This window comes from Nycticebus coucang, chromosome 14 (assembly GCF_027406575.1).
Source record: "Nycticebus coucang isolate mNycCou1 chromosome 14, mNycCou1.pri, whole genome shotgun sequence".
Classification (NCBI taxonomy): Eukaryota; Metazoa; Chordata; class Mammalia; order Primates; family Lorisidae; genus Nycticebus; species Nycticebus coucang.
Genome location: NC_069793.1, coordinates 3,272,374 through 3,291,942, shown reverse-complemented (window position 1 = coordinate 3,291,942; position 19,569 = coordinate 3,272,374). Strand labels below are relative to the sequence as shown.

Here is a 19,569-nt window from a genome sequence, read left to right as displayed (position 1 = left end):
GGGACAATGCCTGGGCTGATCCTGGCAGAGAGGAGCTGAGCCTTCTGGGGACTCACTGGCCTGCTGTTACAGGCCAAGCGTGGGAGCAGTGAGAAGGGGTGCTCAGGACAGGGGATAGAAGCTGTAGCATGGCACACTGCTGACAGTGGAGTGGGCCTGGGGCTGCAAACCTGCCCCATTCGGAGGAAGCAGCTGGATCTTTCTGGCTCTGACTCTGCCCTGGGTTTGACACTAGCCGGGGGCTCAGGCAGCTGCCAGCCCCTCACTTGCGGGCATGTTGATGTGGGCGCTCAGCAGGGGTGCGCTCTGGCCTTCTCGGAGTACCAGCACCTATGGGGGAGCATCCATGGCAGCAGGGGCATCACCTTTGACCCCTGCCTGGTCTGCACTGGCCCTAATGACAGGCCACTAGGGCTCTACTGTACAGATACCTGCCACCCAGCAGCATCCCCCGAAGGCCTTGTCCGTGCACACCTTATTATCCTCCCCAAGCCCCACTTGCCCTCCAAGTTGTACCTACCTTGATAATGTCTGAGATGCCCTTGTCACTGAGACTCTCTACAAAGGTCTCCAGGGGATAGTTGAGCCCTGGCACCAGAAGGGGGACCTACAGGGACAGAGAAGTTAAGAAGACAGCCCTCATACTATACAGTGTTGTACAGTCTCAGCTGGGTCTCAGAACCCCTGCGGGATGGCAGGATGACCACAGGGTCCAGGAAGGGTACAGGTATAGTGGGGAATGTACGTGCCCTAGCGCCACACAGCGTGTGATCAAACCTAGACCTCTGCATTCCCACCAAGTCCAGGGCTAATGACTTCACATTCCAGAGCCTTAGTTTTTTGCCCTACCAACTTGGAGGTCAAATCTGGGCCCTGGGGGAAACCAGGTCCTTCCCTCTGAGGACAATGCTCTTGGGGCAGCAAGGCCCCTGTTCCAGGAGTGGCTGAGAAAGAGGGTGGGCTCCGGGACCACCCCCAGTCCCTGACAGGCTTCTGATAGGCACAGGTGGGACCCAGGCTCTGGCTGGTTTTTAGCACCTTCTATATGTGGCTCTCTGAGACCTCTTGCAGGGTGGGTAGAGTAGTGGGGACAGGTCTTGGTGCCCTTTCAAAAGGTCCCTGCTGGGGCCTTAGCCTGGCTTGTGGTAGGAGAGCTGTCCTGCTGCCACCTGCCCCACTCCCTTGCCTTGACCTAGTGGGGGCTCTGTGGGCATCTGATGAGGCCCCAGACCCAGCCTTTTCCACTCCAGGTCTGAGGAGAGTCCAGTACCTTGAAGCAGGCCCGGGGCAGGGCATAGAGTGCATCATTGTAGAGGAAACAGATTAGCAGCCCCAGGGCAGGGCGAGCTGTCGAGGGGTTCTGCAGGTGCAGTGTGAGCTTAAAGGTGGGGCCCAGGCCCTGAACCTGTGGATAGCGGGATAGAGAACACCCTCAGGACTTGGTGGCCTTGAGCTCTGCCTGCCTCCTCCCCATACCCTCAGGTCCTTTCCTTCTACTGTCTGTCCCTCAAAATGTACAGAAGCCCAGAAGGTGCACAGGGACTAACAATCCAGGGAGGGCTAGGGGCTGGACAGAGAAGCCCAGCAAGCTGGAAGCAGAGCTGGCATGGGACTGCAGGTCCTGACTCCCACCACTGTCCTCACCACTGCCCCATCCCAGCTCCCAGTCCTGGTTCTACCATGCACTCTCATCCTATGGTGGCCTTGGGGATTCTGCCTTTCTCCCTCTTACCCTAAGTGCTTTGTAGCCTCTTTCCTCTCTAAACCTGTCCACACACTTTAGGAAAACAGAAGCTGGAAACCCAGTTGAACCAGATGACAAACCTCAGGGACCCATTTAGAGCTAAATGGAGCCCTGCAGACATCCGGGCCACTTGTGTCTGAGTGTGTGGGCTCCTCCCCAGTGCCTGTGCTCCTTTCAGGACCCTTTGGTTCAGGCTGGGATGCCCCCTCCCTGGGACGGCCACCCCAACGCCCTGTGGCCACAGAATAATGCCTTAGGACATTACTTCTTCCCCAAAGCCATTACTCCGTGTGCTAGGGAAGAAATAATGTCCTAAGGTGCCTACTCTGCACCCCTACCCAAGTCTGGGAGCTTGTCTGCGGCACAGCATAGGGCAAGGGAACTGGAGAGTGTGTCCCAGTCCACAACCAGCCCAGGGGAAGAAGCAGCATGGGAGGGCAGGCAGGTGAGAGCAGCTCTCACAGAGGACATGAGAAGGGAACCAGGTGGAGTTGGCTGGGAGTTGACTCTGGGGGGCTTGGCTGTGTGGCATAGGAGTTCCTACCCATTCCTGGCCTCTGGGCCTGACAACCTCCACACGTGTTACTCACTACAGCGTGCAGCTTGAGTGGCTCCCGGACTGTAGCAGACACAGGGCTCAGGCTGGACTCGAGGGCCTGCACATAGGCGCGGGCAGCCCGCAGGCGCAGCAGGTAGAGGTCTGTCTGGAAGGCCCGGTGCATGGCTGAGGAAGGGGACACAAAGGCTAAGAGTGGAGGAGGGAAGGGGTGCTCCTGCCCGGGTGAGAGGGAGGTGTAGCAGGCAAGCTCTGCAGAGACTGGGAGTATAGGGAGAGGGAGGACCAAGGGCCCAGCCTGCTGGTCACTCCCTACCTCCTCCCTAGTTCTCCTACCCCTTTGTTGCCTGCACAATCTGTCTCCTTCTCTGGCTTCTTTTGTTCTGAACTATAGGCTGGTGTTCCCAAGTGCCGTCCAGCCCTCTTCTCATTGCCACTTTCTTCCCCTGGACAACCTAAGTCCTGCCACAGCTCTGACCACCCCAAGAAGAACAGCTTCAAGCTCCTGAGGACAGGGTCCTTGGCCCTTCGGAGTCCTCAACTAGGCCCGTGTTCACACTTGACATTGGGCATGTATCTCCATCAGCTCAGCAGACACCCAGGCCTGCCTCCTGGTCACCTGTGTCTGGACATCCCATCAGCATTTCAAATTCAATACTGTGGAAACCAGCCTCTTATCCTGCCTTACTCATGCCTCCCTGTCCATCACGTAGGCTCTCCCTCATGTCTAACCACCTGCCAGGACCAGACGGACAACTCTTCTCAAAGTTGCCCCTAGAGCCCACCCCCAGTGGTCAGCCAGTCTGGCTTTGCTGTCATTTGGGCACCAGGTGCCTTACCATTCAGGAGTTTCACATCTGCCTATTACCTCTCCTTCCTTTTTCCTCTAGTATTTCTATGATTGATTAATTTTTATTTTTTGAGACAGTTCCCCTGGGTAGAGTGCTGTACCATCACAGCTCACAGCAACCTCAAACTCTTGGCCTTAAGCGATTCTCTTGCCTCATCCTCCCAAGTAGCTGGGACTACAGGTGCCTGCCACAATGCTGGGCTATTTTTCTTGTTGTTGCAGTTGCATTGTTGTTTAGCTGACTGGGGCCTAAGTAAACAACCTACCAGCCTCGGTATATGTGGCCAGCACCCTACCCACTGAGCTATGGGCGCCACCCACTATGATTTATTTTTAACATACCCAGAATTAATGTTTGTGATTGGCATTATGTAGAGTTCTAACTTTTTTTTCTAGAAGTGTTTTTTTGGACAGTTTTGCCTTTCCCCACTAATTTCAAATGACATCTTGATCACACTGTCTTTCCACCTACAAGGGGTATGTGGACTTCTAAGACGTGCCACTGATCTCCGTGTCTATTTCAGCATCAGCACCACAGCTCCTGCCTCCCACCACTGCAGTTTATTTTGGTGTCTGATAAATGAAGTCCCCTTTTCTTATTTTCCCCAAATTTAATTTACTCTTTCAATCAATGTAAGTGTGCTTGAATCCAGACAGGGCCTGTTCCCCTACCCAAGCCTCTGCCTATGCTGCCCTTCCCTGCCCTTCTCTGTCTGCCTGACTGGTAATCATCTTTTAGGGTGACATCCAAGGTCACCTCGCTCTGAAGTCATTCCCAAGTTTCTCAGGCAGAGTTCAGTACTTGTGTGCCCTAAGAGCTCTGCAGAATCCTTTTCTACTGTCACATAACACAAAGCTGGCCAGGTGGACCAAAGGCCTCAGGTAGGGTCCAACCTAATTCAAAGCCTTGGCACAAAGCCTGGTGTAATCACAGGCATTGAAAGAATGAACAAGTGAGCAGAAAAACTGAACAAGACAACACTTTGTCAAATTCTACTTTTCTCATGAGAATTCTTGTGTCTGGAAGTGACCACTCCTCTGAATTCTGAGGGCTCTTGCCCCCACTCATAGCACCTTCCAACTTGAGGAATGTTTACAGGCAGGGTGTACCTCCTAAGCTGCCCCTGGACTTAAAAGGCACATGACCTACCCAGCTGGCTGAGGTCTCTTCCCTCTGCCACATCATCTGGGCAGCATTCACTCAGCTTTGCCACAGGTCGGGGAGCAATGGCAGAGGAAATGGAAGAACCCCATCTGAGACTCACCAGTGCCAGCTTCCCGCTCCCGCAGGGTCTGATCCACGTAAAGCCGGGTCTTTCGGGGCACGTTCAGTTTCATGGCTTGGGCTGGTGGGGGGCCCACTTCACCTCCCCCCGCCACAAACACTGCTGTTCGCTTCAGGATCTTGATAATCAGTCCACCACCTAGGGAAGGGGACAGATGGAAACAGATTTGTCCTCCCCAGCTCTAGTCCACATTCCCATTCTTTCATCCCCAAACAACCTGCCTGATATAGAGATATTTCTGTATATGTCTGTCCTTCCTGATAAGACTCAGTTTCTGAAAGGAATGTGTCTTTTTTTTTTTTATTTTTAATTTCAGCTTCCTTGTTCATTCTTCGTTTGAAGTACTCTTTTTTGTTGTTCATTTTCTTCTTCCTTTGGCGATGTTTTTGATGTTAGTAGAGATGGGGTCTTACTCTGGCTCACTGCTGTTCGTACTGGTCTCGAACCTCTGAGCTCAGGCAATCCACCCACCTCGGCCTCCCACAGCGCTGGGACTACAGGCGTGAGCCACCACGCCCGGCCAGGAATGTGTCTTCATAGTTTGATTATTAATTTCTTTTGAGAGACATGGTCTCACTGTCACCCAGGCTGAAGTGCTGTGGCATAATCGCAGCTCACTGTAACCTCAAACACCTGGGCTCAAATGATCCTCTTACCTGTGCTTCTTGAGTAGTGGGGATTGTAGGCACATGCCACTGTGCCTGGCTAATTTTTTTTAGTTTTTATAGAGATGTAGTCTTGCCATGTTTTCCAGGTTGATCTTGAAACTCCTGGCCTCAAGTGATCCTTCGGCCTTGGCCTCCCAAAGCACTGTGACCACAGGTGTGAGCAAAGCTTCCAGCCTCTTGGCATTATTAATTCATTCAGTGGTTACTAATTGAGTATGGGATGCTCCTGGCATTGTGGCAGGCACTGGGGATTCTGCATGAACCAGAGATGCAGCCCTGCCCAGCAAACTGCTGATGAGCTGTCCTAGTGGAGGCCCAGCCAGCTGGGATTGGGTCTGTAGGCCTTGCTTCCACATCTAGGTCCACCCACACTTCATGCCCACCTCTTTCTTTTCTATCCTCTCACTCCCAACTCAATGCCCTTGCTGGGTCTGGCTCTCCTCACCTCGAGTAGTCATAATGAGGGTGTTGTCTTCCCGCCCATAGCGGCCAAAGCAAAGGCTGGTCACCGGGTCCTATGTGGAGACAACAGAGTTTAGTTGGGGAAATAGCTTGGAGAGGAAGGCCAGATGGGGACAAGGATGGGGGGAGACCTCAGCTACAAGATGTAGTAACAGATGTGAGGTGAGGCCTGGAGCAATGTTGCTTCTGCAGTAGTTCCTCTCCAACCTCACTGCCACAGCTGCACTTCTAGACTAAACACCACCGGTCTTCACTTTTGGGGTCGACCTCCTGACAGGTCTCCCAGCCTAGTCTTTCTGGTCTTTCTCTCCAACTGTCCTTCACAAAGCTGCCTCTCCTTCCTTCCTTTTAAAAATTACTTTCTAGGGATAAAGTCTTGCTATGTTGCCCAAGCTGATCTTGAATCCCTGGGGTCAAGTGATTCTTCTGCCTCAGCCTCTCTAGTAGCTGGACTAAGGTGAGCTCTGCTGCCTCTCAAAATACAAACAGGCTGGTTGCCACTAACAAACCTCCAGGGGGCTTTTCCCTACTTGTCCAGGCACTGAAGGCCTTCCACATCTCCTACCTAACTTTCCTGTCAGTTCTCTCTTCTCTTCCCTTCTCCCAACCTGCCCACCACCTGTCTTCCCAGCACCTACGGGCCGAGCCAGTTGTGTTCAAATTTTATAAAATGATGCAAGGCAATTTACACGCACATGATATACTCTGAATTTTTTATTCTATTATTTATTTTTTTTGAGACAGAACCTCAAGCTGTCACCCTGGATAGAGTGCTATGGCATCACAGCTCACAGCAACCTCCACCTCCTGGGCTCAAGCGATTCTTCTGCCTCAGCCTCCCAAGTAGCTGGGACTACAGGCACCCATCACAACACCCGGCTATTTTTTGGTTGCAGCCATCATTGTTGTTTGGTGGGCCCAGGCTGGATTCGAACCCCTCAGCTCAGGTGTATGTGGCTGTGCACCTTAGCCGCTTGAGCCACAGGCACTGAGCCTATTCCATTTTTTTTTTAAATGTTGCTGATGTGATCCACTAAATTGATTTAATGACTCACAACTTAAGAGTTTGAAAAACTCTAATCCAAACTCAAACTACCAGTCACTCGGCCTCTCTGCTTTCACATCATCTGTGCCTCTGTCTGCACTGGCTTTTAACCTGCTGTGCCTCTGGCTGTCACCTTAACCTTCCTGAAAACAAGGACTTAGTCATTACCCCCATTCCCCATCCCCAATACAGTGACTTGCACAAGATGCTTGACCAAAGTTTCTGACATGCCTTAATGTGGGTCCAGGAAAAGCAGCCAAGACTCCCCAAAGGTGGGACTAGGGCAAGGAGGAGTCAGCAGCAGATGCGGAGATGGGGCTCACCGGGGTGCGGATGACGTTGAGCAGAGCCTTGTCGCGGTAAATGCGGACCTCTCCATTGGCCAGCCCGGCCATGACAGCCTGCAGGCCCCGGGAACGCTGCTCCAGGAGATTCATGGTCAGGATGGCTGCAGGCATCTGCACTGTCCACAGCTTCTTCCCCTATCAGGGAACAGCCAGTATCTGTGGGGAGCTCAGGGCTTAGAGTGGAAAGAGGAGTTGCTGGGAAGAGGAAACCAGAAAGGCTCTCCCGCACCGGGAGACAGGAGTGGAGGGGCCAGTGCCTGCAGAGCCGCACCTTGTAAGTGAAGCCATGCAGGCTGTCTTGGGTGCTGCCCACCACCAGGACCTTGTGTATCCGTACAAGCCCCACAGGCTGGGCGCTCAGCTCGATGCAGTACTTGGGGTGCTTGGAGTCTCTGTGGAAAAAAGACACACTGGCGCCGGGCGCAGTGGCTCACGCCTGTGGTGGGTAGATCACTTGAGCTCACGAGTTCAAGACCAGTCTGAGCAAGTCTAAGACCCCTTCTCCAAAAAGTAGCCCAGTGTTGTGGTGGGGACCAGTAATCCCAGCTACTTGAGCTCACGAGTTCAAGACCAGTCTGAGCAAGTCTAAGACCCCTTCTCCAAAAAGTAGCCCAGTGTTGTGGTGGGGACCAGTAATCCCAGCTACTTGGGAAGCTGAGACAAGGGGACTGCTTGAGCCCAAGAGTTTGAGGTTACTGTAAGCTATAATGCCACAGCACTCTATGGGGGCAACAAAGTGAGACTCTGTCTCAAAAAAAAAAAAAAAGAAAGAAAAAAGACAGTCTGGTCCAGCCCCAGAGAAACTCTCTCTCTACTTCCCTAGCCAATGCTGCTTTTTCTTTCTTTTTTAAAAATTTATTAATTAATTTATTTTTTGAGACTGAGTCTTACTATGTTGCCCTCGGTAGAGTGCTGTGGTGTCACAACTTACAGCAACCTCAAACTCTTGGGCTCAAGTGATTCTCTTGCGTCAGCCTCCCAAGTAGCTGAGACTACAGGCGTCTGCCACATGCCTGGCTATTTTTTATTGCAGTTGCCATTATTGGTTACCAGGCCTGGGCCAGGTTTGAATCCACCAACTTCGGCGTATGTGGCTGGCACGGTAACCACTGTGCTACAGGTGCCGAGCCTGACCCTCCTTTTTCTAAGCCCCACAGACTAACCTGAGAGGAACTCCAACCCCAGAGCAGATGGTCCTGGGATTACTTCCACCTCTACCACTTAGCAGTGTGACTCTGGATAATGTCAAATGTATTTCCTACCCTCTCTCCTGCTTTCACTGTGGTGGTTTGTATGATAACCTGGCATTTAATATTTTCAGGGCCAGGCATAGTGGCTTACTCTTATAATCTTAGCACTTGGGGAGGCCAAGGCAGAAGGATCACTTAAGCCCAGGAGTTTGAGATCAGCTTGAGAAACATAGCAAGAGCCTGTCTCTACAAAAAATATAAACATTAGCCAGGTGTGGTAGCATGCATCTGTAGTCCCAGCTACTTGGTAAGCGGAGGCAGGAGGATAGCTTGAGCCCGGGAGTTGAATGCTGCAGTGAGCTATAATTATACCACTGCACTCCAGTGGTATAACTCCCAGACTCTGTCTGGGGGGAGGGAGTGACACACACACACACACACACACACACAAAACCCAAAACAGTTTTCAGCTAGTTTACCTTAGAGTAGCCTAGCCAGTGCAAGTGGGTTTAGGCAGTTCATGAATTGATTAGAAAAGGATGAGGAGTTTGCCCTGTATAAATGCACTGTTTTCAGTTCCCTGGCTTCTTAGTTTCCTTTTCCTGAAAGTGGGGATTCCTGCCTGCCAAACCCAGGCTGGAGGCTGCTCTTATCATCAGATGACTGTGAGAGTCTCCTGCAGTGGGTCTCTGGGCTCTTTCCAATCTCTCCTCCATCCAGCAGGGTAATCTTTGTAAAATGTAAATGGATTATGTCTTCTGATTAAAATTCCATGATTTTCCACCATACTTGAGGTAAAATTCAATCTTCACTGTGCCCTCCAGGTCTGACCTGAGCAGACCCTGGTCTTTTCTTTCTTTTTTTTTTTTTTCGAGACAGAATTTTACTTTGTCACCACAGTTCACAGCAACCTCAAACTCTTGGCTCAAGCGATCCTCTTGCCTGAGCCTGAAAACAAGGACTTAGTCATTACCCCATCCCCCATTCCCAATACAGTTGCTGGGACTACAGGTGCCTGCCACACTGGCCGGCTATTTCTTTCTTTCTTTTTTTTTTTTTTTTTTGTAAGAGACAAGGTTGCACTTTGGCTCAGGCTGGTCTCAAACCTGTGAGCTCAGGCAGTCCACCCGCCTTGGCTTCCCAAGGGCTGGGATGACATGGGTGAGCCACCGCACCTGGCCCAGACCCTGGTCTTGACCTCATTTCTTTCCACCGTCCTCCTTGCCCACCAAGCTGAGCAGCACAAAGTGGGAAAATGTCTTTCCCACTTTGAGGCTGTCTACAACACTTTCCTCCTGCTTTTTGAATAACTGGCTGTTTCGTTTTGAGACAGTCTCACTCTGTCACCCCAAGTAGAGTGCTGTGGCACCATCATAGCTCACAGCAACCTTAAACTCTTGGGCTGAAGTGATCCTCCTGCCTCAGCCTCCCAAGTATCTGGGACTACAGGTATGCACTATGATACCTGGCTAATTTTTCTATTTTTAGTAGAGATGGGGGTCTCAATCTTGTACAGGCTGGTCTTGAACACCTGACCTCAAGGGATCCTCCTGCCTTAGCCCAGGCTGGTCTTGAACACCTGACCTCAAGGGATCCTCCTGCCTTAGCCTCCCAGACTGCTGGGATCACAGGCATGAGCTACCAGGCCTGGCCCCAACTGGCTCTTTCTTAACCTTCACGCTACCTCCTGAGATAAGAATTCCGGGTCTCCCCTGCCCCATTATCTTTTCTCACTGAGCCTGCGTTCTTGTATAGCACTTACCCAAAATGCAATTATAACTTGGTCTGCTGACTTTATATCTATCTTCCCCAGGGCAGGGACTATGTTTATTTTGTTCATCAATATATCCCCAATACCTTGCAAAATGCTTAATGCATAGTATATGCTCAATAAATATTCCTTGAATTAAATAAATGAATGTTACACTAGCAGATAAGTATCATGTACATATAAAGTGATTATAACAAATATGACTGTTTTTCTGTCCTCCGATTTCTTTTTGTTGAGACAGAGTCTCACTGTGTGGCCCTCAGTAGAGTGCCGTGGCGTCACAGCTCATAGCAACCTCAAACTCTTGGGCTAAAACGATCCTCTTGCCTCAGCCTCCCAAGTAGCTGGGACTACAGGGGCCCACACAACGCCTTGATATTTTTAGAGCCGAGGTCTCGCTCTTGCTCAGGCTGGTCTCCAACCTGTGAGCTCAGGCAATCCATCCAGGTGTGAGCCACTGCGCCCAGCCCTGTTCTCCCATTTCTGACTGAGCTGCTCCCCTGTTATGGCCAGCCCCGTCTCCTACTTTGCCAGCCCCCATCTCACAACTCTCCGACTATCCCCCTATCCTCAAGGGCTCAGCCATCTTTATGAAGTCCTCATCTCTTCTCATTCCTAAATCCAGCCTCAAAGCCCCACGTGCATCTTGCAAGCCCCTGAAACCATTAGGTTTCCTCGGTGCACTACCTTCTCAGTATGTAAATGTTCCCGTTGCGGCAGGCAGCAGCAAGCCGGAACTCCACATCAAACTGGCCGGAAACCTCCAGGAAGACAGGGACACTGGGAAGGCTCATCTGCAAAGAGGAAGCTCAAATACCCTGATTTCTCTGGAGCCCCTGTCCCCCCCTCCCCTGAAGTAACATCTGAGTTAGTTTCTTGTCTGAAGCACCTCGCTCACAACCCTCTGGTCACAGCAGAACTGCAGTGTTTCTAGAAGGAACTTCGGCAACATTTGGCAAAAGCCTTTTAGGCTCTTTGATAGAACTGTGCTACTCCTAGGATTACAACCTGAGGAAGCTTTTAAACAAGGATGCAGAGATGTTCAAGCAAGGAATTCTATAGCGGTGGTATTAAAAGTAGTGAAAAATGGAAAACAACTTGAATAGGTGATTGGGTGAATAAATTATGGTGCCTCTATATAATGGATATTATATATCAGAACTTTAATAGGAGATATTTGGGGGTGTGAGATTTTGGGATATATATCTTTATGTTTATCTATAGCAGTGGTTCTCAACCTTCCTAATGCTGCCATGTATTTTCATTGTTACAATGGGATCGTGACCCACAAGTTGAGAACAGCTGATCAACAGTTTCTAATTACCAATGTGCATTACCATAAACTAACTGGGGAGCGGGAATGCAGCCTGGGCCGTGGGTGTGCCCAGGGCCAAACCCAACACTGACCTTGGCCAAAATGGTGAAGGCCTCAGGATCTAGCACCAGGAGCTCCTTGTCCTCAGTGCCCAGTACCAGGCAGGACATAGCATCCTCATCAGCTAGGTTCTTCTTCATGGTGGTCATGGCCGTGATGACTGTCTGCAGAAGGACTCTAGGGGTCAGTCTGGGAACCCCACACATCACGGCCCCAGACACCCCAAGATGGGAAGAAGGGAAGAGTGCAGGAGGAGGAAGAGGAAGTATCAGAGACATGACAGTAGATTTATGTACAAAGGTTTTTCTTGCACAAAGGTCTTGCATCAAAGAACATTGATGAGCTCTTTTTTTGGACACCCAGAACAGTTCCACAAAGATGGTATTCTTTGAGATTATTTAATACTCAAAATGTTAGATACGCAAGGGAAGCAGCATATAAAAGCACACTTATCAAGAACATGTACCAAAATGGTAAGAGTGGGTACCTTTGGGTAGTAAAATTATAGTCATTTATATTTCTCCTTTACCCTTCATTTTCTTTTTTCTTTTTTTTTTTGTGGTTTTTGGCTGGGGCTGGGTTTGAACCCACCACCTCCGGCATATGGGACCAGCGCCCTACTCCTTGAGCCACAGGCGCCACCCTATCCTTCATTTTCTACAACTTCTGTAATAAAAATATATTCTCTTCACCCCCAAGAAAATGAAAGTTACGTGCAAGTTACATAACGTTTTACATCTCAATATGAAAAGCTGTGACTGGAAGTACAGTTTGGCAACTACACAGTGAAGTGAAACAGCTTGGGTTTGGTTGTAGAATTTATCCTGATGTTAAGGGGTCTTTAACAGAAAGTATTTTTTATAAGGAAATAAAAAGAGAAGGGGAGCGGCACCTGTGGCTCAGTGGGAAGGGTGCTGGCCCCTTATACTGAGGGTGGTGGGTTCAAACGGGCCCTTACCAAACTGCAACAAAAAAATAGCCGGCTGTTGTGGCGCTGGTAGTCCCAGCTACTTGGGAGGCTGAGGCAAGGAGTTGGAGGTTGCTGTGAGCTGTGGGACACCACGCACTCTACCAAGGGCAACAAAGTGAGTCCCCATCTCTACAAAAAAAAGAGAAGGGGACATTACCTGCCGCTTGATGGACTTGGACTTGTGCTGATTCACAAACGCCTCCATCTCACTTAGCTCCAGCTGCAGAAACCTGGACATACGAGGCATCTGGTGGTCTGGTGGCCGTGCTCCCCAAGCCAATCTGCAGCCACCCCTCTGCTGGGGCCCAGCTCCCCCCACAGGCCTTACCTTAGAGACTGTACAGACAAAGGTACCTCCTCCTTCTCCCTGTGAGGAGAGGGGCCATAGAAGGTTTAGTTGAGGAATGAGGCCCTGGAGGGTGGACTGGAGGAAGGAGCGGGGTGTGGGGAAAGGTGGACCCTCACCGGATGCCCTCCAGCATCTCCTTCAAAGTTAAGGGGTCGATCCGGTCCTAGAACGCACAGGAACAAGGGAGATCCTGTTAGCTCCAGCAGGCAGGGAGCTCACTTTTGGGGGTCTTTCTTCCTTTCCACTTCCCTGCCAACTGCCTCTACACTGAGCCCCAAGCTGAAGCCTTTTATCTGAGTCCATCTGGGCCATGCACATCATCCCCTTTATCCATGGATCCCCAAAGCTCCCTCTCCCCCCAACCCCACCCGTTTCCTGCACTTCTCTGAAGGGCCCCTGCCTTCTTTGGTTTCACCTCTCCCAAAACAGAAATTTTCTGGGTTCTGCTCTTCAAAGGGCCTGGCTGAGTGCACCCTGTGGCTGCCAACTTTGCCTTGGTTTCCATCCCCTCCTTGTTTACCTCCTTGGCCTGGTGCCAAAGGTCTTGTTCCAGAGGGTTTGGAGGCAAAAGGGGTAGGCTGAACTTGAAGTAGGGTCTGAGATTCTTATACACGTAGACACAGGGCCCTGAAGCAAGTGCCAGAGCTGGAGCCTGGGGCTCATGTTGCTCCATGAGGAAGGTCACAGCAGCAGCAGGCAGGGCAGGTAGTGGGCTTTCGGTTAGCACAGCTGGTCCTTTGAGCACCTTCAGGCGGGGCTGCTGCCCACCCGGGCCGAGGTCCCCCACCACCAGCTGCAGAGAGAGGATGGCTCATTCCAGGCTCAGGTCTAAAAATCCTTCCCTGCCCATCTTCTTGGCTCAGTCTTTCTGTTGGTGCTACTCCTAGGACTACATCCTGAAGAAGTGTTTAAACAAGATGCAGAGATGTTCAGGCAAGGAATTCTATAGTGGTGGTGTTAATAGTAGTGAAAAATGGAAAACAACTTGAATAGGTGACTGGGTGAATAAATTATGGTACCTCTATATAATGGATATTATATATCAGAACTTTAATAGGAGGTTTCACACCAACAAAGGCTTTGTCCTCAAGCTTATAAGCTACATGACCTTGGGAAAGTAGATCAGACTTTGAGCCTCAGTTTTCCCACTTGCAAAACAGAAATACCTACTTCATAACATTACTTCCTGTAAATCAAATGAGATAATGAATTGTAGAACCTGGTGAGTGCTAGTGAGGAGCAGGTGACAGCTCATGTTTTTGTTATTCAACCAGCAAAGACTTCTTCCATGCTAGGCACTGTTCTAGACACCAGGACAGTGGCTAAGGGGAGGGAGACAGACATATCTGAGCTTCTAAGGCCTGGCCTCCAAATGCAGGGTAGGATGTGCTCTGCTGATGCAGAGAACCACATCCCTTCGTCTTCCACTCTCCAGCCCATCCTTCAAGCTGCTGTGGCTGCTATACAAGCCCATTTTCCTGAGGCCTGGAAGGCCCCTCTGATCTGGTTCCCAATTTGTTTCCTAATATCTTCCTATTGCTTTGCTCCAGCCAGAATGGTGGTGCCCAAGAGCAACTGGATAGTAAACATGTACTACGTGCCAGAACCACTCAGAAATTACATGCACGCTTTCATTTAAGCCTCAACCTTATGAGGCAGGTCCTATTATCATCCCTATTTTCCAAATAAGGAAGCGGTATCTTAGAGATGTTAAGTGGAGTAGCTATTAAGTGGTAGAGATGCGACTGGAACCTGGGTTTGCCCAAATCTAACATGAGTAGTCTTAACTACCATCTTATAGTGAGCTCAATTTTTTTTTTTTTTTTTGGAGACAGAGTCTCATTTTGTCACCTTCATTAAAATGCCATGGCATCATAGCTTACAGCAACCTCAAACTCTTGGGTTCAAGTGATCCTCTTGCCTTAGCTTCCCTAGTAGCTGGGACTACAGATATATGTCACAATGTCTGGCTAGTTTTTCTATTTTTAGTAGGTACTGAGTACTCTTGCTCAGGCTGGTCTTGAACTCCTGAGCTCAAGCAATCCACCCATCTCAGCCTCCCAGAGTGCTCAGATTAAAGGCATGAGCTACAGTGCTTGGCCTGGGCTCAAATTTTTAACTCCACATTTATTCTGTACAAATATGCTCTGAACTGCTAAGCTTATGTACTGTTTCTTCTACCTGAGATACCTTCCCCACCCTCTCTTCCTTGTTTTTGTAATATATTTTCATTTGTCCTTCAATGCCTGTTCACTTGTTACTGCCTCCTGGTGCCTCCAGATATTGAGAATTCATTGTTTTGTCACTGGTGCTCCCATAAAACTTTCTACATATTCTATCTTAGCATCCACTCATTCACTCCACCAGTATTTATTAAGCACCTACTCTGTGCCAGACACTGGGCTATGTGCTGGGAATCACTGGTGAATAAAACTGGCCATTATGGGCGGCTCCTGTGGCTCAGCGAGTAGGGCGCTGGCCCCATATGCCGAGTGTGGCGGGTTCAAACCCAGCCCCGGCCAAACTGCAACCAAAAAATAGCCGGGCGTTGTGGCGGGCGCCTGTAGTCCCAGCTGCCTGGGAGGCTGAGGCAAGAGAATCGCGTAAGCCCAGGAGTTAAGAGGTTGCTGTGAGCTGTGTGATGCCACGGCACTCTACCCGAGGGCGGTACAGTGAGACTCTGTCTCTACAAAAAAAAAAAAACAAAAAACTGGCCATTAGGGGCCGGGCATGGTGGCTCACACCTGTAATCTCAGCACTTGGGCAGCCAAGGCAGGTGGATTGCCTGAGCTTACAAGATCAAGACCAACCCAAAGAAACCCCATCTCTAAAAAAAAAAAAAAAAAAAAATAGCTGGGAGCTGTGGTGGGGGTCTGTGGTCCCAGCTACTTGGGAGGCTGAGGCAAGAGAATATAAAGAAAATTTAAGCCCAAGAGTTTGAGGTTGCTGTGAGCTAAGATGCCATGGCACTCTACCATGGGTGACCAAGTGAGACTCTGTCTCAAAAAACAGAACAAACAAACAAAAAAATCGAGGGTGGTGCCTGTGGCTCAGTGAGTAGAGCACCGGCCCCATATACCAAGGGAGGTGGGTTCAAACCCGGTCCTGGCCAAAATGCAACAACAAAAAAATAGCCGGGTGTTGTGGTGGGCGCCTGTAGTCCCAGCTACTCAGGAGGCTGAGGCAAGAGAATCGCCTAAGCCCAAGAGCTGGAGGTTGCCTGTGAGCTGTGACGCCCCAGCACGTGCTGGGGGTGACAAAGTGAGACTCTGTCTCTAAAAACACAAGCAAACAAACAAACCTGGCCATTAAATACACTATTATATGAAGACATTTAATATTTCATATTAGTTACTGCCTGTGGTTTCTCCATCCCTTACTGCTGTAAATCCAGCATCAAACTAGGTATTCAATCAATATGGTAGATGAATTAACAATTATCCCTTCCTGACTATGTGCTGATTTATCTCTGAGTCCCCACAATGCCTGACACACAGTAGGGACTCACTATATGTTTTTTACTATATGCCAAATTACTAAAGCATATGGACAGGAATATGGGGGCAAAACTCACTGAATCCTATTGCATTCTCCATGTGGGGTAAGATACCAGCACTATCTTTTAGCTGCCCACATGAACACCCATGGTGGGGTCATCCCCCATGGTGATGGTGGTGAAAAAAAAGCACACAGGATTGGAATCAGATCAGGTATGCCACTTACAAATTCAGTAAACTTTACTTCTCTGAAACTATTTTCCCACAAACAAAAATGGGAATAATATCTGTGAAGTACCTCATGGAAGGTCTAGTCCAGAAATACTAAATACACATTAACTTCCTTTCCTCGAGATATCTCAATGTTTCTCAACCTTTTAAAAATATGTGCCTTTCATGAGAGAAAACTCAATTAAATTCAAGTAAGGCAAGGTACGTGGGGGAGAGATTGGGTAAATTCCCACCCCATGGGTACACCGCATGGGTATATGGCATGCTTTCTGGGTGAAGGAAGGGTACAACTACAACCTGGACTTCAACCTTACAAAAACAAACTTTGTAACTAACTGTATGTATTATCATATTAATCTGAAATTAAAATAAGAATGTGTGCCTCAAGATTTACATTTTTATCTTTATATTTAAAATGAAATTTTAACTTTTTTTTTTTTTTTTTTTTTGCAGTTTTTGCCTGGGGCCGGCTTTGAATCTACCACCTCCGGTATATGGGGCGCCCTACTCCTTGAACCACAGGTGCTTCCCTTTAACTTCTATTTTGGAAAATTTTCAATTACATACAAAAGCAGAGACTTGCATAATAAACCCCTACATAAAAATTACCAGCTCATGGCCAATTTTAAAATCTATGCCCTCTCACTTCCCTCCCAGATTCTAATACCTGTCCCAACAGAGGGATTTGTCCTTCCAGCAGAGAATCATGCTATTTTAAGAGGCTTTATCTTAGCAGAATCCCCAGAAGCATTTTGATCTACTTTACTTTCTGCAATCTGTATTATGAAATCAGTAAGTTCTTTCCATTTTCCACATAAAAATAAAATTTAACACTAAATGTGCTCTTCCACAGTACACGCAAATTTCAGAGTATGCTGAGCCTCTTTGGAGTTGTTGGGAAGTCTCACTTCTGGGAGCACCCCCACACCCCCAACACTTTCTGACGAGGTGATACACTTACCTTGTATTCTCCATCCCCATGCAAATCTGCCAGCGCTGGAAAACACAAAAGGGCCCAAACCAAGGTCTCAGAGTCCCAGAGGCTTCACTACAGGACCATTATCTAACTACCCATCCTTCCAGTACCAGGGTTCATGCTTCCAGAGACTCACCTAGGCAGGAGGAAAAGGTGTGGATGTTGGCCACTGGGTCGTAGTGTGCGTCCAGCCATTTCGAATCGGCCTCATTGCTGGAAGTTGGGGGAAAGAGTTGGGAAGTGAGTCCCATGGAAGGGAAAGAAAACAGAGCTGGTGTCTGAAAGGAAGGTGTGCAAGGAGCTGTGAACTGGGAGTACAGAACTCAGGCTCCGTCCCTGAGGCAACGAGGGACTTCAAGACACACCCTCATGCAATTCTTGGGCCTCGGTTTCCCCATCTGACCCCCTAAGGGACCTTCTAGAACTTCCAGCGCTGCTCTGGAACTGCAGGAGCCTGCAGCTCAGGTGCCAAGGAACCCTCTTTACTTCTGTGGGAAAAGAGCCTTTCAGGGCCCCTAGCTTCACCTCTCGGCTCGGCCGCCGTCGGAATCCGAAGACGACGCTGCAGCCATCTTCGAGGGCGTCGTCTTGGCAACTGGCCCCGCCCCCAGCGCCGCGCAACGCCAGTTGGCTCCCCGGCGCGGGGCAGTGCCGGAACAAGGGTTCCGTGCGCGAGGCTTTTCCAGCCGGGCTGGAGAGACCGCGGGCCGGAGGCGTCGGTCTCCTTCCCAGGTTCCGCCTGCTGAGGCGCACTCTTCTCAGCTCTTATACCTTCACTCCTTCCCAGGCTTCTGGGCTTTACAATCTCTGGGTTAGCAACAGGGCGCTCTGGCTTCCAGTCCTGGAAAGGAGTGCCTTCTAGCGTTTGAGACCATGAACTCAGTGGTCCAGTCTGTACCTAACCTGCAGCAGGGTACGTGGTACAGATAGTCACAGGGGCTGTGGCTCTGACACTACCCATTGCTGGCAAGGCCAGATAACTCCGGGAGCAGAGCCAGCAGGGCCGCCCCGGTCTGTGTCTCGGGCAGGCGCAGCAGCTTCTCCGGCTCCTGCTTGGCCTGGGAGCCCGGTTTCTCTCGCAGGCCTGCTCAGCCACGGCCTGCACCTCCGCGGCCTTCCAGTTCTCTCAGAGGTTGCTGTTCTTCACTTTCTGCTGCTCCGCAGCCTCCCTGAGCTCGGTGGCTTCCAGACCGAACACTTGAGACTCCAGCTCCCTGAGGCAGGTCTGCTGCTGGTCAGCCTCTGCTTGTCTGGCCTGGGTGTCCCAGGCTCCACGTGCCTTTAGCAGGGCCTCAATGGATCGGCTTCTCCCGGTGAGCTAGGAGTTAGTCACCCTGCCTCCACGAGCTGCCCGTGGAGACCATTCAGCTCTTCACATTTACTCACCTCCACTTCTGAGCACTGTAATTTGCTGTGGAGCTCAGCTACCTGCTGCTGCTGCCCCTGGGCCCTCTCCACATCTGTCTGGAGGCTGGCATAGCCAGTCTGTACATGGCTGGGCTCCTGGCTGACCCTGTCCAGGTGCTCTGCAGGCCCTCCCCACTCTCACTGCAAGCCGCGTGCAGGACCTGCTTCTGGAAGGCGGCTGCCTTGGCTTCCAGAGCTGCTCCTCCTGCCTTACAGTCTCTGACACATCCATCAGTTCCTTGCTGACCTTACTGAGTTCCTGTCGGAGGTTGGCCAGCTTCATGTTCTGCCTGCTCTCCACTTGGCTCATGGTCTGGCTCAGGGCATCCTCAGGATGGAGCCCTCCTGCTGCAGACTGATCCCCTGAGCATTAGGGCTGTTCTCTAGTCCAGATCTTGCCCTGGTTTGCTGTTCTCTCTCCTTTTTTGCCTTGACTGGGGCCTCCTCTTTCTCTTCCAGCAGGAAATGTTATAGGCAAATGGCTTACACACCTTGCCTCTCAGCCTTCCCTGGTTCTGCTTCTCCCTTCCTACCGTCATCAGGGGTTGGAATGGCTGCTCTGAAGTGAGTTATCACCACAATTCTAACAGCAGGGTGTTAGACTTTCCATTAATCTTATCTCGGTCCACCCCAGCTACCCATTGATCTACCCACATCTGAGGGCACATGACCTTCACTGGCTTGCGACTTCCCCACCCCATGGTGCTTTCTCACTAGTGCCCAAACTCGCTTCTTTTGTCTATGGTCTTTGCCTCCCCAGGTCAGCTATGCTGCTAGTTACTTCATTTATTGGTCACCCTACATAGAGTCCCAATATTGCCACCAAGGACCCAAACAGGGCAGAG

At 50.2% G+C, this 19,569-nt stretch overlaps 1 protein-coding gene across 2 annotated transcripts; it reads right to left on the bottom strand.

Moving 5' to 3' along the window:
• Nucleotides 1-109: 109 nt before the first annotated feature.
• Nucleotides 110-17,937, bottom strand: BBS1 (Bardet-Biedl syndrome 1). 2 transcript variants are annotated; one of them, XM_053560040.1, is made up of 17 exons: nt 17,843-17,937; nt 17,454-17,530; nt 17,303-17,337; nt 13,134-13,406; nt 12,730-12,776; nt 12,593-12,631; nt 12,422-12,494; nt 11,327-11,458; nt 10,607-10,713; nt 7,230-7,350; nt 6,935-7,093; nt 5,550-5,619; nt 4,416-4,574; nt 2,335-2,468; nt 1,271-1,405; nt 521-607; nt 110-330 (listed from the first exon to the last, which is right to left on the bottom strand). In XM_053560040.1, exons 1-17 carry the CDS (start codon nt 17,887-17,889, stop codon nt 244-246), a joined length of 1,782 nt encoding a protein of 593 aa, XP_053416015.1. In that variant the 5' UTR covers nt 17,890-17,937; the 3' UTR covers nt 110-243. The 2 variants fall into 2 exon arrangements, with proteins under 2 accessions (XP_053416015.1, XP_053416016.1); XM_053560041.1 differs by lacking the exons at nt 17,303-17,337; nt 17,843-17,937 and having other exon boundaries at nt 17,454-17,532.
• Between the last annotated feature and the right edge of the window lie 1,632 nt (nt 17,938-19,569).

What these genes read in the sequence shown, in the direction of transcription:
- BBS1 (XM_053560040.1), bottom strand. Translation starts at nt 17,889, where the DNA reads ATGGCTGCAGCGTCGTCTTCGGATTCCGACGGCGGCCGAGCCGAGAG. An exon ending in CCAAGTCCATCAAGCGGCAG is followed by an intron (nt 11,459 to 12,421) that starts GTAATGTCCCCT and finishes GTCCTTCTGCAG; the next exon opens with ACAGTCATCACGGCCATGAC. An exon ending in CCTCATTATGACTACTCGAG is followed by an intron (nt 4,575 to 5,549) that starts GTGAGGAGAGCC and finishes CCCCTTCCCTAG; the next exon opens with GTGGTGGACTGATTATCAAG.